Raw genomic sequence first — 18,810 nt, forward strand, 5'->3', positions numbered from 1 at the left:
GGATGCTGGGGGTATGGGACCAAGATTTTCTCGTGAGTGCTCCAGCCATCACTCTTTGTAACATAAATGTTCCTCGGAACTGTTAGCAAAGCAGTTTTCTTGCAAAATAAGAATATTCAGGAAAAAAATAATTCCCGTATGTGGAGGGTGACAGCATCCTCCAAGTGAGTCACAGGCAGCACTCAGAGCTCAGGCCTCCAGACACGTAGCAAAGGAAGAGGACAGGAATGCAGCTGGGGTCAGATACAGCTTCAACAGATTTCAAGTCCCCTTCAAGAAGCAGCTAAGTGGTGGTTATTTGGATGGTGCCAGGGGTTCCTCCAGCCCTGTTTTTAAGCGTTGTTGGTTGTAAGGGAAAGGTGCAAGCCTTGAGCAGGCATCCACCAAGCTGCAAGCTGCAGCACTGACTCAGAGGCTGCCAGAAGTAATGGCTGCTTTACCTTTTCCTGCAGGGATGTTCACTGTTGTTGTCTGGCACTGTCCACAGCTACGTTTCTTCAGATGGTTTGCAACAGGCTTTGGAAGTTCATAGAGATGATATTTGGGAGTCAAGGCATGCATCCTACTGCATGAGGAGGTCCAGATCTGGATGAATATTCAGCGGCTGAAATAACTGTTTCAGCTGTCGAGCTTGGGCTGCTCCTGGAAATGGCCAGCATTTGCACATGCCTGTCCCCACATTTTCTGTCAGCGTGCCCTGAACAGACAAGGCTGGATAAACTTTTCCTCCTTGCCCTGTGGCTTAAGAATGGGCCAGGATGTTTGTAAGCTCAGCATGGCCCAAGATGAACCACTTGTCTGGGGGAGGTTGCATGGCCTGCCCATAGCCACTCACCCATGGAAGAGCTTAGCTCTCACGCTCAGCACAGCTTGTGTCATTGCTGGGTCACAGCCTTTATGCCTGTCAGCATGAAAAACAATTTGGAGACCTTTTGCCCTTGCACAAAATTATCATTAAATAATATCAGGTCCCCTCTGTGATGGTCTATCCGTAGTGCCTAGCGCAGGAGACAAAGGAGAGGCTGTTAGCTGGAACATGGACCAGCTGCGGTAGGGTAGGCTCCCCCGGATTGTGCACTGTGTGCTGGGAGGCAGTAGGATCTGGGAAATATGGGATGCTGCTCCTGCATCCAAGCAAAGGGAGAGCTATGGCAGTGAAACCTACATGTGTTTTCAGTACTTCTTGCATCAAGGGAGACGCTGACTCTTATAGCCACCACACTGGAAATCATCACCTTCCGAGCTATGCTTTAAGGGAATTTGTAACACCACCTTTTTCTTTAAACAGGCCTGGCTGACAGTTGACTGCACCCTGAGGCTGTTAAATTATTTGTCTGCTAGGAAGGGCTATGAAATAAGCAGAAGAAGCAGAGAATGTGGGCTTTGAATGCATGGTCATCTGATTGATAGCATCCCCCTTGCTCATGTGGATGTGGTATATCACTTGGTCTGGCTGTGTCGGAAGTCAGAGTGAAATGGTGCAAATAAATGGAGCTGTGAAGGGAAGTGATGGAGCATTCTCCCTTGGGATATTTTACAGCTAGATGGGGCAGACTGTTGTGTCCTTGGCAGAGTGTTGTATGTGACTCTAGAAGTCTTTGCTATCTCTGATTCCTGTTTGATGATGGGATGTTGTGTGTAAACTGCCTCAGTTCAAGGCAAGATGCTCTAATGCCTGGGACACTGGACCAGGACCTAGGAGAGTAGAGAACTATTCTTGGGTGAGCTACAAATTTTCTTTAGTCTTGGACAGTCTCCGGCCTCCCTTAGCTCACCTATTCCATAAAGATAAATCTCTTCCTCAGGGAAAGTGCAAAGCTCTACATGGTTCTTCTATATTGTGACCAGTCACAGAGAAGGTTCTACACAGAGAAACTGGGGTCCACCTCACCCTGTGTAAGATACCTACCACAAGCTGGTTACCATTAAACTGCCTCTGAGGTCAACTCCTAGGGAGGAGGATGACTCATGACTGCGAGTCATGGAGGAAAGACAGGAATTCCTAAAGCATGGGCTGTCTAATTTGGTTTTGAGGTCCCCTGAGGGGGATGACTCAAAGGGGATGCAGATAACTGGGTCCAGTGTAGATACCTAGAGTGCAAGGGTCTAAATCCATGTCCATGGGCAGAACCAGCACCGACTGGGGGTGGTGCCATGGGGCAATGGAGGTCTACAGACTTCCCTGGCAGCAAGGTTTGCCAGTGACGTCTAGCCACCAGCTTCACTCTGGCATAAAGGGAACAGCACGCATGCAGACTTTACCAGGTACTGAAGGCTACTTTTTTCCCTCACAGCAAGAATCTATCTTTGGTGTCCTAAGAAGAGCTTGAATTTAGCAGATCATTGTCCCACGTGAGGCCATCACTAAACATCTGCTCTGAATGTGACATGGTTTGTACAGAGGACATGGAAAAGTCACAAGCAATGGCATCTCAGGGAGCCTTGTGCTTTGGGGACTCCTCTGGAAGGGATTATTATTCAGCTCCATCCCACGTCCCAGGGAAGCCGCATTGTAGACATGAGCTGTTGGCAGAGCTCAGCAGGTTGCTCTTGAGGAAAAAAGAGCTGTTCTTCCGTCTCTTCCCCTTCCAATATCGGCTCCCTCCAGGCAGCTAAGGGGATGCAGTCTGGGGCTGTGCTGGTAGGCAGGGGATATGTGTGCAGTTATATTGTGACCGCTGAAAGATATATGTCCTCATGGCAAGCTGTACTGAGTTTCCAGCAGGAAAATATGGAAGTGAGTTTTGTATTTTACCTTGTGATACAAGTATCTATCTTCTTGAAGACAAATTAATGAAAACAAAGGTGTAGAATATGTTACTAACTCAAAGTACAGGCAGGGTTACCTGAGTGATGGGATGAACTAACTTGTGCAGTCCTGGGCCATGCAGAGGTCTGTAGCCTTGCACAAGGCAGGCTGCAGGTGTATGGTGGGCTGTTGTTACATGCTGTAAATATTGAGAGGTGTTTCTTTGTTAGATGCCTAATCGATGCTCTGTAGCTGAGGTCATGCTGTTAAGCCACTCAGTCACCCTGATCAGCGGTTCATTCCCATCTGTCAGTGCATTGTTTCCAAAAAGAAGTTATACTGGAGATTGCAGGTCCTTGGAGCAGTGGGTTCGTACAGAGATGGCACTAATCTCTCCTCACCACATTACTTACATCCCCCTCAGTACAGTAAGCATATCTGCATCCAGTGCCGAGCCTTGCAGGGGTGGAAATGTGCTACCAGGCCCTCAGAAGGGCGACGGAGTTGGAAAGCTCTACTCAGCCCACAGTGCTGGGGCGAGGGAGGACATCCCAGCTTCAGAGTTCAGAGCTGAGCAACTATTTGAGCTGAAGTCATGGTCACCTGAGGCTGCTATTACAGGTGGCAAGCAGGGATCAGTCTGCCCCAGGCACTAGGGTACCGCCTGCACCAGCAGCAGCCCTGCCCTGCTCATCTGTCTGCATAAGTGAGGACTGGGTCAGTGCAGGCTACACAGCTCCTCCCTGCAGTCCTCCTTGGCTTGGAGTACTCTGCTGCACCAAGGCTGGTCCAGCAGCAGCAGGGATCAGGGCCAGACCTCTGTACCACACACAGACCCCACACACATTGTCCCTGATAGGCGTATTAGTACCTCAGTAAAATCCTGCGTCTTTTCCTGACACTCTCTCTCTCACAGTTTTACAGCTACGGCTTCAGCAGAGGAGGACGCGTGAGCAGCTGGCAGACCAAGGCATCATGCCACGTGAGTATCTTTTTCTGCCTTTTTCACCCACTCTTGGCTCAGAGGGGCTGTGTTCAGCTTGGGCACTGCTGGGGCACTGTGTGGCACCAGCTGCCTGCTCAAACTCACTCAGCTCTGAGCAGATTCCTACCGGGGGGACTTTGCTTCCTGCCCTGTAGAAATATTATGGTCCCTGGTGCTGTACAATGGTACCCAGCATTTGCCACACAGATTATACTGCTGCTGCTCAAACTGAAGTCAGGACAGATGCTTAGCTTACCCATCCAAAAATTCAGCTGCATAGCTCCCTGTCCCAGAGGTCACTGTAGCAGGACAAGCATATCCAACTCCAAGCAGAAGACTCACAAAGCTCTTCACGTAGGCAAAGGCAGAGAATCGCATGTCCTCCTGTAAAAGACAGGAACCTCTGTGGCAGGATCAGACCCACAGAATGAGGAAGAGGTAGAGAGGGCCCATTCCAGGAGGCCGTGGAAGAGGGAAGTGGTGGGTAACTAACTAACTGCCTTGGCCCAAGTGTGGAGAGGCAGCCCCTGGATGAGACATATCCGTATCTGTGCGTCTGCCCAGCCGGGACCCCACAGGGCAGAACTGTCAGTGTACACTTGAGGCCAGTGAAACCCCACCTGGGCCTGCTTGCTGCAGACTGACGAATGATGTCCGTGCTTTCCCCTCTCTGACCACATTCATCCTTGCTAACCTTGCATTCAAGCCTGAAGGACGAGCTCCAGGCCAGCATTATCATGTAATCATTCAGCATCAGAAAGCCAGTTGCTAGAGCCCAAAAAGTAAGTGAATGAAAATGATCCCCTTCTGCACCTGCAGGTGCATCATGAAACCTGTAGCACTACCAGAGAAATGAAGTTGGGAGCTCAGCCCTGCTCGATGGATAACTCCATCCTGACCTAGCTCAGGCTCCATGTGCATGAATCTGTGATTATCTGGGACCCAGGTAGAGGATTTTTTGTCTCATCAAGGGCCCCTTGGGTTCACTGCTAAGATCACAACTTTCTAAAGGCTGTGTCACTTTTGTCTCTTCTGGCTAACCTTGAAGACTGTGATGTAGCTCTTGTCTAAAAAGCAGAACAACTCACTAAGAGCATGGCTGTGGCCCTGCTTGCTGCACCCTGCCCATTCCTCTGCCCTTCTCATGCAGCTGCCTTCCTAAAGGATTGTGTCAAGGTAGCCAGCAACAGACGCCTTCTCAGTACAGTATTGCCAGCATTAAGCATTAAGAAAACTTGAGCACGATGACAAAAAAAATGACTGTCAAAATGATCACATGGTTTTAAGATTGATAAATGCATGCTCTTTCCATTTTTCTTCTGTTTGTTTCTTTAAGTGTTCAGATTTTATGCTGCCTGCCACCAAAGGGCAAGCATTTTAGTCACAGGACTCCAGGAGTTGGAGCTTTAAGCAAAATACTGTGACATTTGTTATAATATTGCAAGCACTGGCAATATAGTCAGTGGCCAAAAATACATGTATCATCTCCTGAACTGCTAAGTCCACTCTGTAAAAGCGGGCACACTCAGATAAGGTGCAGGACACCCCATTGCACACGTATGCAGCAGTAGTGCCAGCTGAGAGGTTTGCATACCTGACGCTGCTCTGCAAGGCTGAGTGCAGGGGACTGCACTTTTACAAATGGCACCTAACATTTAAAACCTTACACATTGCAGACCACATGTTAAGCCAAATTTATTTGATGGCAACTGAAGGGTATTTTCCTGTTACTTACGGCTTCTTTGCACTCCCAACTTCTAGGCTGACATTTTGCAGTCTGGTTTCTGTCCAAGAAGGCCATTTTGGGAAGCTTGAGCACAGTTCACTCACTGAAAGTAATAGACGAAAAGGTATTTTTGCCATTATAAAAACAAACGTGCAGAATTTAACTGCTGAATTTGACCTCAGGAGGAAGTGTCAGACGTTAGCATTTAATACATGGGAGCCCCAGCCAGCTTCCCCATGGCTTGGGCATCTGCAGTAATTCCTTATGAAAAACAAGTCTTTGTTTAACCATATCTTCCCATGCCCTGTTGGCGCTGAGGACCAGCAGGTGAGGTGGGCTCTAGGAGGTGCACTGGGACAGGACCTCAGTTCACATGCATTGCAGGAGGGTGAGAAATAAACCCATATGGCTGTAACCCACAGTGGCTGACAACAGCCCTTCTGGAAGGAGAAAAGATGGGCATTGCTGGTCTCCATGGTGAGAGTCAGGTTTGGTACCAGGCTTGGAGCATTGCACATCAGATTTTGCACAAGGATTGCTTTCAAACCATTGCATACGTTCTCTGCTGATATAATCCCAGAACAGAGAAACTTTGTTTTTCTAACTAACTGATCCATTTTATACAGAGACCAGAAAGAGAGATCAAAGGTCAGAGTAACAGAATAGCATTGGATAAAAGATTTGAGGGCTTGTAGAAACCCTTGCGGGAAGGGGAGTTGATGGCTATATGCAGAGCCTGCTGAACTGTTCAGCAGTGCAGCTATAGCACAATAAGCGTGAAACATTGGAGTAAGTCCTAGGAAGCTGGCTGTTTTTTGGTATCCAAGAGCATAGCGCAGGGAGAAGTATCAGTGTTACCTGAGCATAGCGCAGTGAGATGAATATCCTTTCCAAAGCCCAGTCTATGTTTGGTTTGACTGGAAAAGATTAATGCTATTACACACCTGATCTCTGTTCACACTCCCTTGGATGTTCCTCTAAGAAATGTGAAACCTTCAGATGGCCCCATCACTGGAGAAGGCAGGAAACTGCCTGAAGGAGGATGCCCAGGAGCAGTAGCATTGCACAAGACTTCAGGTTCAAAACTGGACTCCAATTGTCAGATGTTTTCAGTTTGTAAATTGAACAACTGGCTGGCAAAACAATCAACACTGCTGAAAAAGTCTCTACAAATAAAGACAGGCGCAGACTGGTAGGCAAGAGCAGCCTCTGAGTTCCTTCAGCCCTGTGACTGTGTATGGAGGACCCTCTGAAAGGAAGGGCAGATCCAGGTTCATTGAGACACAGCCACGTTCCTGATGCATAGGAGTGCAGGTGAGAGCAGAGCCTGCCCCATTCTTCAGGCTCACTGAGTAGGCAGTTTCCAGTTCATGCAACACATGCAGTTTTACTGTCCTAGTGAAACTGATACAGACCCAGCAAAAGCATTGTAAATCAAGAGCATGTGCGGTCACTTGCAGAAAGGCAGGCTGTAGGGCTGAGCATGGATGAACCCTCTCTCTAGACCTGCACAGACGCCTGCCCTGGACCCCAGCCAGATCCTGCTCACCTACCCAAAAGGAGGGGGGGGCAGCTTGCAGGATCAAGGATTCCTCAAGGCAAGGTTCCCCCTACTGTGATGGGCTGCAGCAACAGCTGCGCTTGAAGTGAAGACCCTCTTGCTGTATGCAGCCACCACCTCATCCTCTAACTGAAACCTTAGAGGCAATAGTCCCAAGACTGTCAACACCGAGCACAGCAGCTCTGCCCTGTTGCCTCCAGACCCTCAGCAATTTCAAGCTGACATGTCATCCTCTGACAAGTTGTCTGAATAACCAGTGCTAGCGATGTCTTTATTTGTTTTGCAGACTAATACAAGCTGCAGCATCCACATAATTCCTCCAAATATCTTGGTAAATGACTAAATTCTGCAACATTTTCCTCTTGAATAGCACAGTGTTTGGTCAATGCCCATAGCACACTCCCAATGTCAGTACTTCACAGTCAGCAGGGCTGTAAAAGTAATCTCTCTTGCTAACTTTATTTTCTCGTGTGCACCATTTTATTTTGCTTCTGATTAAACCAGCTGTCACAAGTCCTCATGGCTGCTCACCGGAGCATGGCACAGTAACACTAGCTTGTCTGTGTGTCCGCTTTCCAAATGTTAGGAGCAGGAATGTGCCTTCTGTGTTTTATTGTGATTCACCGGAGGTTACGGGGGGTTGCCCTGGGTGTTGCCTACCAAAAGCCAATTACAGGGCCCCCAAACATTTCCCGGCTGTCCCCAGTCTTCTCTTCATCCTCCTCTAGACTGACGGAGGATAACATGTCCTCTGTGAAAATAATTTCTGTCCTTATTTGATCCCATTCAGAAGATGGAAAGGGAATTCCTGTTGCCAAACAAAGAGTTGTAGCAGACAGTTTTTGTGGGTCAGGACACCTTCCCTGTCCCAATGGGAACAGTTAATGTTGCCTGCTTACACAGCCAGAAAAGAATTTTTGCAGGATCTGAGAAATACTAATCCCTTCACCATGCAAATGCTGCTCCTATTTCTACTGAACCAGAGTAAACAAGGAAATGTGCAAGGCTCTCCATGACTCCAATACAGACTGCTCCATGGGACTGGTGTTCACTGGTCCAAGAGCCAGGGATCATTGGCCTTTTTTCTGGAGCCGTTCTGGGTTAATCTTCCTTGGTGTCAGGAGATGCTGAGGGCATGGTCTGCTGCCTGGTGCCTGGCCGGGCAGCTGCCTGCCCAGGCAGGCCCCATGTCACACAGATGCTTCTGGGCAGGGGACAGCACAAATGTCCAGTGAGAGATGGAGGGGTAGTCAGCAATGGAAAGAGGGACAAAGGACCACAGTTCCAGGGCCTTGCCTTGAAATACCCTCGCTGGAGGCTGTGCCCACATGACCCCAAGAGGCGAGGCAGGTCTTTTCAGTTTTCCTGCTGGCCTCAAGCCTCAGTCACCTGCAGGTTTTACTTGCAGTGAGGTCCCCTCTCAGGTTGTTGCTCTTCCAGATCTGTCTTCTGGGGCTGTGGTTCCTTCCATGACCCCAGGGCACTCCAGGGAAAAGCCACATCTGCTCTCTGACGTGTCCCACAGAGCACTACGTTTCAAAGCCTGCACCCCCTCCCTGCCCATGTGCCTCCTACGCTCCCTGTGCTCTCCGTCCCCCCTGCTCTCTTGCCATGGACTGGCGGAGAGCATGGGATTTCCCAGAGCTTTCCTGAGTTATTTTTAGTCAGCGCAATAAAGAGAACAGCTAGTTTGTGTTGCTATTTTTATAGCACTCATTAAAATGCTGTTGCTGAATATCCTGGTGGCTGCTTGCTTCCGCTCCTGTGCTGACTGCTCCTCTTTCTTTCCTGTTGCAGCACTGAAAAGCCCATCCGCATTCCATGAACAGCGAAAAAGTCTGGAGCGAGCCAAGGTAACTCCTGCAGCCATCCCGATGAGGGAACACGTGGGCTCGCTTTACATGAGTTGCGGGGTTTGAAAGCACCTTCCACCACTGTCCCCTCCTCTGGCATCCTCCATTCAGGCCCTGTGGCCAAGGATGATGGTCAGGGCGTCTCCCCTGCTTCCAGACGTGGTGGGGCCAAGCCAGGGTTCACAAATGCTCTGGAGAACCCTTCTCCAAGCAGGGAAGGTTTAAAAGGGCAGAGGAGCCATCTGTGCCCTGAGCAATGGGGTTTTACAACAGCCCCTGGGTTTTACAAGAGGTTGTGGGCAGGGCGTAGTTCAGCATGGCATTGGCAGTCCTTCCAGTAAATGTCCAACCAGCTGAAGTGCTGTTTTGCTCTCCGGGCCAGGTCCACAGCCCGCTCCTCGCTGTGATGGCCGCTCTCCACTCCTGCTCAAGTCAGCAGGGTTAGAGCAGGGCCAGCGGCAAACAGGACTGAAGGAGCCTAACTATTTAGCAAGTGTTCAGGAGGAATGCAGATGCCCTTTGTCACCTGGAGCGAGTCCCCAGGGAGCTCACACTTGTCATCTGACAGGAGCCTGGCTTTTAGCTCGGCAGTGCAGCTTGGCCATTACGACACACAACGTCCAAGGGGCTAAGTGGGCCAGGCTCCCACCAGCCCCATTATCTAACTGCACTCAGGCTTTCCTAAATATTGCTGAAGGCAGAGATAAGATAAGTAGCCATTTCCAGAACACATCAAAACTCTGTGATGCGATCACTTTTTGGGAAATCACACTGGTTTTTCAAGCACCCGCCATCCAGCCTTGACCAAGCTGGAGGGATGTCCACAGAAAAGGGAAGAATCAGTCATGCAGGTTTTGCTTGAACACAAGAGTTTGTTCCATTAATCTGGAAAACGTGCTTGCAGTCACATGGAAAAGGACCTTTGCAAGGACGAATGATTGTGAAATATGGAGAAGTGCTCTTCTGAACTTAAACACATTCCAAATCACTTGCCCTGAATCTCCTGTGGTAATAAACGGCTAGCATAAGAAACACAATATGACTCTGAAAAATTAGTATGCTTACAGAATTTCAAGCAATCCAAAGTATCCTTGAAGTGTCATATATTTTACAGTTTAAGTATACATTTGTGTCTCTTTGTCTTTCTCTTCAAAAGCTTTCACTGGCTAGTTGCCTGGGGAAAAGGGAAGGATGGTCTAGTCTATCCCAAACTGCATGCATTTTTAGAGCATGCTAACAAAGACACTAATGAGCACAGCCCATAACAAACATATACTCCTTTGCAAGGATGCACTGCTTAGAGCTGTGACAGGGAAGGAGCAGCGGCTGTTTCCAGATAATTACTCAATGGTATTTGTTGTTTAGCTGATACTCCTCCAAAGTGATGTTCCGCAAACAGAAAGCAGATAACAATAACTGCTTTCATGTGTTTTGAAAGCTCTTCTGCTTCAGCTGATGCTAAAAAACCCCACATCTGACGTCTTTCTCCACCATTTGCACCCCAGTGACACAAATGCAGCTTATAAACACCAAAGGTCAAAAGGACCTGAAATCACAGCAGAAAGTCAGGCTAACACAGTGTGAATGCTGGGTTCAACACGAACAATGCCACATCTGTAGGACAGCAATTCAAGCTTAGCCCAAGTCAGGACCTGATCTGAGGATTACCTGGAAATGCATTAGGTGAATTTAATTGCACTCAGGTGCAGACACCAGCTTGCTCTGACCTGGCACAGGAACCAGGCAAACCTACGCGTGGTCCAAGCAAGGGATTGTGTTGGTGAAAATAAGCTGCGGAAAAAATATGGGGGGAAGGGTAAGGAATTGTAAAGACTTCAGTAAATAAAATGTCTATTATTTGTTTAAACATGTCACTGGCTATGTTAGAGTCTGGCATCAGGCCAGCACAGCAGACTTTGAAGTCAATGTCCTATAATAGATTGCTGGATTGGAGGACAGAGAGCAGGCTGACTTTCCTGAGGCAGTCTGGCTCAGCAGGGTTTTAGCACTTACTCCCAGCACCCCAGCAAGCATGGCAGGGAGGGACTGTGGGGGACAGCTCTCTTGCCTCTGCCCCAGAGCAGAACAGTCCCATCTGGGTCATTCCTGACGGATGTGTGATCACCGACGGACATCCCACCCCCCCAGCAACCTGCTCCAGTGCTCTCTAACCTGTGCTGTTAGCAAGTGTCCCCCGATTCACAGCCCAAGCTGTTCTATTGAAGTTTAAGCCCATTACTTTTTCTCCTACATGCATGCACATGCAGAACTGTTTATCTTTTTTCTTGTAGCACTTTAAAAAAGTATTTTGCATCCTGTTTCCCTATAGCCATCTCACCTCTAGACTGACCAACCTCATCTCCCTTCAGCCTCTCCTCATTGATCCCGTCTCTGGCTGTCATCCAGACCCTTCCCATGGACACTTTCAGATGCAAGGCACAGAACGGGGCCTTGCTATTCCTAGGGCCCATCTGACATCCTTCGTTGTGTCTCCTAGAAAGCTGCCTGCTGGTGGATGTGATTCAGCTGCTGATCACTAGATTCTCCAGACCCTTTTTTATTTTTTTCTCTATTTATGGAGTAAGTCATTTCTGCCTAAGGCCACTGTCCAGTGACCACTACAGAAGCATCTCTGGTGGATTAAGTCTTCATCCACCCCAATGCTTAATCAGCTGTCTTAGCTGTGGCTAACCGTGACCTGAATGCAGTCCTTTCCAAATGTCCCTCTTGAAATTGTATCAAATGTATTTCAGATCATTTCTTCAATTACTCCAAGTCATGTTGCATTGTAGTCTGTTAGCCTTGAATGATTCAGAGTTAAGGAGTATGTCTTCTGTCATCCAAGGCATTAATGAATATATTGAGTAGTAGGAAAAATTGCTGTGTAATATGATTTGATATATTCTTCTGTTTAGACTGTGAGCCATTCCTAACTGGTCTGGTGACCCACAGCTATGCTCCTTTTTTATGTTAGTCTTATCCAGATCAAATTTCTCTGGCTTGCATATGAGAAAGCCATGTGAGATAATGTCAAAACATGCTTAAAGTCAAGCTACATGACATTCATTGTTTATTCCTGTAACAGAAATCTGTCATCTCTCCATAGAAGGAAATTAGGTTGGTGTGATGTGGTTTGTTCTTGATGAATCCATCCTGGCTGTTACTCACCTCCTTGCTATCTTCAAAATCTATTTATATAGATTGTTTGATTACTTGGTCCAATATCTTGCTGACTGGTTTATAATTTCCTGGTTTCTTCTCTCCATCTCTTTTAAAGCAAGAAATTATGCTCTCCCTTGCCCAGTTTCCTGGAGACCCACAGACAGTTGCTATTACTTTAGCCTTGTGTATCTCAAACTGTTTGGGAACATTTAACTCATCTGAGTATTCTCCAACCTGTTCTCCAACCTGATAACTGGAGCTTCTTCTCTTTTGTTGCTGAAAGTTCTTGGCTTAGTCATCTGATCGATAAATAGCCATTTATCTTTTTAGTGAGGGTGGTTTAAAAAGGCATTAAATCCTGTAGCCATCTCAGCAGCATGCACAATTATTTCTCCTCTTTATGGAACACAGACGGCACTTTCCATTGCCTTGTCCTGGCTACAGAAGTCCTTATAAAATCTTTTTCTCATAATCTTGTACATTTTGTACTGTGGGTTTTCCAGTTTTGCTCCAGTTGTTTGTACTATTCTTTTATATTTATCCTTAAGATTTTAACCTCTTTGAACTACGTACAATTTTTTGTACTATTTCTTCTTGCATCTCAACTTAGCAAACAGCTAATAATTTGTCCAAGTTGTGCTCTAGCTTTTCTTCACCAGGGGATAAGCTTATATTTGTATTCTTGAGGTCAACTGCCCTCAACACTGACTTCCTTGGCCCTAATGGACAGTGTTATTGTACCTCTGTGCCTTTCTGTTCCTGAAGCCACGAGGAAGTTGGCACAAGGCTCCAGGACCATGTTCATCACAAGCTCAGCCGCAGTGATCTGCAAAGTGGATTTTCCCAACCCCACATCATAGCCGGGGTGAGGAACAGAGCTTCCCACAGAGCACAGGAGCTGCAAGACTGCAGAAAGGCTCAGCCTTGTGGCTGACCTGGGTAGAGAGTCTGGGTATCTTCATGACTTGCTCAGCCTTATATCTCACCCCAGAGTGCCAGGCTTCCCACACAAGCCATTGCTAACAGTACACTCTGGAGCTGCCTTGGTGCAGCTCTCAAAGGCAACAGGGTATGCTAAGCTAGGAGCAGATCCACCACTCCCAGTGAATAGGTCTCATCCTTCCCATGAGCCCTCGTAATACTTTAGGCATCAGAAGCCCAAAGGAAATTAGAAAGGACACAGCTTAGGAGTGGGTATAGTGAACAGTCAGCAGCTCCATGCACATTGGTTCCCTTTCCGATGAACTTCTGCCCAAGAACAACCCACTGTCTGAGTGAAAAAAAAATGCCGTTTAGCAGCTCACTCAACCCAGTCTGTAATAAATCCAAAAGAACCATGGGATGGCACAGAGGCAGATGCTCTCTGTACCTTAGTGCTGCTCTAGCCAGGTAACTCTCTGCATTTGTGTTCTGCAGACTGAAGATTATCTCAAGCACAAGATCAGAAGCAGGCCTGAGCGATCAGACCTGGTCAATATGCACATTTTACAAGGTAAGACTGCCTGAGCTTCTCCCACATACTCCTTGTGTCCCTTGCCTTGTCACTCATGTCTCTCCTGCCCCACTTGGGTTCCCTTCAGGACTCTCATCACAATTAACTTTGTCCCAGCTGCTCATGAGAGGCAGATTCAAATGGGACACATGTTGTATGGAATTCAGTCCAGACCTGGTCTTCAGGAAGCAGGACACACATTTATTCCCTGACAGAAGCAGACCCAAGGCCATCTAATCTTTCTCCCATCTCTGGTAGAGACCAGTATAAGATGCTCTAGAGTACGGTGGGGTAGAGAACAGCTGTGAGAGAGGAGTCTGTTACACAGAGGTGCCGACGTCTGATTCTCATCAAAAGCATACCCGGGGCATTTGTTGTGAAATCCCTGTAGCAGGTGGTTGCAATACACTCCCAAAGCTGGACATCTTTTGTTTTGCCATAATTCTGGATATTCTATGTGACAATTCATGGCGATGCAGTCAATGACCCAAGCACAGCCATATGAAAAGGGTGAGCCCTGCTATCAGCCCGTGAGCCACAGCAGCTCTCCCCTCTCCCATCCTGGTGTCCCCTCCATCCTGCTGTCCCCTCCCAGCCAGAGAGCTGGCATGGCTCCGCTGCATCCCATCACAGACAGCAGAACACTGTGGTGTCCCTCATTATCTCCACAGATAACGAGCTCCTTAGAGGCAGGGAGGATGTGCAGCCTCTCTCCTTGAGTCCTGTCAGTCTCCTAGAAGCAACAAATCACTCTCTGGCAACTGTAAATGCTGGCCTCTGCTCTCAGCATGGATGAAGTCCATATTTCTTTTTCCTCTGACATGCAGGAGGGCTGAGCCAGGCGCCCATGCTGGATCAGTGCCTCTGCCTTGCTTTTCCCTTGGGTCTCCATCCCTAAAATGAGCTAGTACCATTGCTTGTTTAACAGGTGGAAAGTGTCTTTCCCTTAGGTTAAATAATAGAAGCAACACGGACCAGAGTTGGGGCCCGGGGGCTGTAAACCAGATGTGGAGGCAGCTGCAGTCTGAGACACTTTGCATCATCTAAATGCCTTACAGGCACACCTTCTGTTACTGTTCACCTCAAGGAGCTCATGTGTGTTCACTACGCTATATAGTCTGAGGCCAGAAGTGATCCTAGATCAGTTCTCCTGACCTCCTGCAGAGAATTTTTCCCTGGTATCAAGCCCTGTAGATTATGTTGCCTACAGTACCTCTTCCAGAAGAGTGTCCAGTCTTTGCAGATAGCACAGCCTAGAGGCAGCCCTTCTTACTTTAGACCCCCAAGGGTATAGACATGGTCTAGTTTAGAATCCTTCTCCCTCACTACTCACGCCTGTGCCACCAGAGGAGCCAGATCACCTTTGTTCAGGAAATCTTTCTGTTTAGTTCGCTACTCTTCCGTCACTACTCAATATTTGGGGACTTCTCAGCTGGGTTTGGTAGGGCTGTAGCTTCCAGATCTAGCTGCCTTTGTTATGCTCCTCTCCGGCTTGTTTTTTCGCTGAAGGCCTGGAGCACTCTAGTCACGCCGCCCTCAAATGTCCACTCCCAAAGACTCAGCTTTTGATCTTCCAGTGTAAGGCATTTACTCCCAGTTGTCAAACACTGTTAATGGTTCTTTTCTCCAGCTGTTCCCCAGAAGTAGGGATCCATCTGCATTAGTCCACAAGGGCCAACGGGCTGCTGGCAGGCAGGAGCTGGAGTCTACTTTGGCCCTCGCGTTAGTTGCAGCTTGGTGATGAAGTTTCCATTGCAGACCATTTCTGGGCCTTGGGGAGGATGCTCCAGCTGCAGGCTGGCTTTGCAAGCCTAGGCTAGTAGACAGAGGCTCTTGCTTGGGAATGGAGGAGCTGGACCTAAGGGTCAGAGGAGGACCCATGTCCCAAACCCCACCAGCCCCATCCAGTCCAGCATCCTGCCTCCCAGCGTCAGAGCAGCTCCTGCTGTGCACTGGGCCATGCTTAGGTTTTGGCCGCAGCCCAGAAAGGCTGTGCTGAAGGGGAAGCACATTCTCGCTGAGCACTGTGTTTACAGATGCCCCGGGTCCTGAACTGATGCCTTCTGTTTGGCCTTTTAGACTCAGCTGCAGAGGGGTCCATTCAGTCTACTCAAATGAAGCTGAAAAGAGCCCGACTGGCAGATGATCTCAATGAAAAGATTGCTCTCAGGCCAGGTCCTTTGGAGCTGGTGGAGAAGAATATCATTCCTGTCGACTCAGCTGTGAAAGAGGCCATAAAAGGTAGTGGAAGTGAACGTGCATGTTGTGTTGTTTGCATGGCACGGGGCAGGGGCTGGCAAGGCTACGAGGATGTACCGCAGCGACTGCAGGAAGTGACTGGCCTGGACTTAACAGCTGCACTTATTGTTTAAATTTTATTATTTTCACAGTAAGCAGCCCAGTCCAGCACAGCCTGTGCTATCTTATCCAGACCTATGAAAAGAGAGCTCTCGTCTTCTTAGAGCATTGACCACTGAAACATGCACAATTGCTCAGCCATGTCTCCTCAGAAAAAACCTCCCTTCTTAAACCCCTTCCCTCCCCAAGGCTTTGAGCACATAAATAATACTGCTGGAGACAGGACATTCCTTCCTCCCTCGCGTGGGAGAGGACCTGGGTGCACACGTGAGGTTGTGAGGCCAGCCTGGATTCTCCCACTTGTGCCTTGCCAAGCTTTTACATCCCAGTAGGTGGGGGTGAACTGGCCCCAGTTCACGAAGGCTGCGGTTCTCTTTGTTTTCCACTGACACTAGTGGTATACAAGGCCCAACAGAGTAGGATGCTGCGTTGCTGGGGTGACGAAGCATCCCTGGGGTGCTGGACTGCTGGGGAATATGAGGAGCAGCCTGCACCCCAAAGCAGGGTACACTCCTACCTACCAGTACCAAGCGCTTGACTTATGCCTAAGCTTGGTTTTCCTCCAGCACCTACCCCCCAGCCAGAGGAGGGAGGCAGAATCCTCCACAATCATTTCCCCTGTGCTGCCACAGAGAAGCTGGTGTGGGAGCCGACAGAGAGCAAAAAGGTGACTCAGATTTCACCAGGGCCCAGTGCCAGGACAGGGAGGTCCAAGAGCAGAGAAAGGAGCAGGAAAGCCGGCGGGGTCCTGCAGTGCCAGGACAGCAGCTCATGTTTTTGAAGCCTGGGGCCGTCTCCGCAGGTCCAGATTGGCCCTCAGGTCTCTAGTGAGGCACTGAGAGATGCTCTGCTTGTTCTGTTGCTCCTGGTTCCTCAGTTCACGGGATTATTTCTGTTGGCATAATCCCATGTTAAGTGCCTGTTCTGGGGCTCAGAGCAAGCTGGGGACAGTGGCAGGGCTCTGGGAAAAGAAGGGTCTTTGAACGACAGGAGTGATGTTGAAAATGGAAATTGAAACAGGAAGCATTTTGACTTTCGTTTCATCTCAGAAACCAGCATAAATGACATGAAATATTCCAGGCTCAGCTACCGCTCTGTCCTGCTGCACAATTGTTCCTACTGTTGGTTTTCCCACTGTGAAGGGCACGCAGCATACGTACAGTGGCTTCTCCAGTCTGGCCCTTGAGCTGCTCCGTTTCCAGTGTTTCGCAGCTCTCGTCTTTGAAGCCCCAGGCTGAAGGATTCTCAAGCTGATTTTCGGAGTCAGAGGCGCTTTGTGGTGCTCACGGTTTGGGGCGAAGGGCTGAACGCAGAGCAGAGATGAGCACTGGCACTTCTGAACGTTAAGCCTTTTGTTTTTGCAATACCAGAAAGATGACAGGGTTTAAAATCATTTTACTTTAACCTTGGAATCTCAACTGTTTATACAGTGGAAAGTTCAGCTGACGTGTTCCTCTAATCACCTCCGGCAGGGTGAGCAGAAAGTGCCAGACCCCAACCGAAAGCCCTAACGTCCCAGTGACAGGAGGCCGCCAGTGCCCTACATAGCTGAGCAGTGATATAAGAACCTTTTTTTACCAGGTCCTTGTCATCACTTTGTCCAATACGCTTAAGAGGACAATACCCAGTGCATTAGAAACAGCCCCGAGCAAACATCATTCTGCCTGAGATTACAGCAGAGACATGATCATGAAACAATACGGTCAGCCCCGGGCTGGGTGAGAGCAGGACAGATAAGGGCAGCATTCCCCACCCGGCACAGGCCCGTGGTATCAAGCAGCAGGATGCAACACATTCCTGTCATGCTCCGGGCTGCCGCTGTGTCCTGAAGGTCCCTTGGGCTCCCGGCTTTGGCACCACTTCTCAGCGCATGCTTATTAAATGCCAGCCCAGCGGGAGTCTTGCAGATCCACAAGTCCCCCTTGCTTGGTGTCATTTTTCCCGAGAGAGGATGCCGACGCTTGTCTGCAGGCACGGGGAGCAGCTCCCACCCAGCTCAGGTGGTAGACCATGCAGCGTTGCAGTTCCTCAGGGAAGACCCAGTTTGGGTGCTGCCTCTGACGGAGAGGGACAGGCCCTATTTCCAGGGACACATGAGGAGCCCCGTGCCCTGGAGAGCAGGGAAGAGAGGCTCTCCACAGGAGGCAGTTGATCTCATATCCCCACCCCATATGGTGGCTGGGCAGCAGCTCAGGGCTGGGAGCCAGGGCTCCCTGCTTCCTCACCCCCCCTGGCACCACAAGCCAGAGCAAGCAGAGATAACCCTTATCTCTCAGATAGGGGCAGGGGTCAGAGCAGGAGGGTGCGTGTCGGTGAGAAGGCGCACATTGCTAGACCGGCAGCAGGGACAGGTGGAAGCTTGTCCCCGGGCCCTTCCTATTTCCCCATTTGTCACCTCGCTATCGGTGTGCCAAGCTGCCTGACAAATGCCAGACATGAGCACGAGGAGATTACGAGCATGGCCGCACTGCTCCTTCCTCTACCCCCACCTGCAGCTCTCCCGAGGCTCACATGAGACCTTTTTTTTCCCAGCACTTTATTTATCAGCAAAAGCCGAGGGTCAAGAGCTCTTACTCATCTGACTAGGAGGTAGTGTGCCAGGAGCTTTGCAGAGGGGAGAAGCACTGTCTGGGGCTGTCAGGGAGGCAATGCTAGTGGTTTGAAGCATGTCGTGCAGGTGAAGCCTGTGGACAGAGACAGGATCTGGAAGCTTCTGTTCAACTGCAGCCAGGTCCACCCATGTTGGCTCTTGTGCCATGCAGGGATGGGTCACCTTCTGGGTGGGTTTCAACCTCAGTTCTTCTGCTGAGGACAGGGTCCCACGCGTGGTGTGGGCTTGCGGTCGGGGTGTTCAGCTGATGGAGAGGGCAACTCTAACGCCCCTCTCCCCATCTCAGCCCAACAGTGGAGCAGGACAGCAGAGC

General features: G+C 49.2%; 1 protein-coding gene across 1 annotated transcript in view; it reads left to right on the forward strand.

Moving 5' to 3' along the window:
• The window catches only part of MYOCD (myocardin), a 113,668-nt gene that overhangs the window by 83,802 nt on the left and 11,056 nt on the right, over nucleotides 1-18,810 (forward strand). The window contains exons 2-5 of the mRNA XM_050908276.1: nucleotides 3,666-3,731; nucleotides 8,819-8,874; nucleotides 13,453-13,528; nucleotides 15,608-15,769. Of these exons, the coding sequence (XP_050764233.1) occupies nucleotides 3,725-3,731; nucleotides 8,819-8,874; nucleotides 13,453-13,528; nucleotides 15,608-15,769 (301 nt within the window). The 5' untranslated portion in view covers nucleotides 3,666-3,724. The remainder of the gene's footprint in view (nucleotides 1-3,665; nucleotides 3,732-8,818; nucleotides 8,875-13,452; nucleotides 13,529-15,607; nucleotides 15,770-18,810) is intronic.

This window comes from Gymnogyps californianus, chromosome 19 (genome assembly GCF_018139145.2).
Source record: "Gymnogyps californianus isolate 813 chromosome 19, ASM1813914v2, whole genome shotgun sequence".
Taxonomy (NCBI): Eukaryota; Metazoa; Chordata; class Aves; order Accipitriformes; family Cathartidae; genus Gymnogyps; species Gymnogyps californianus.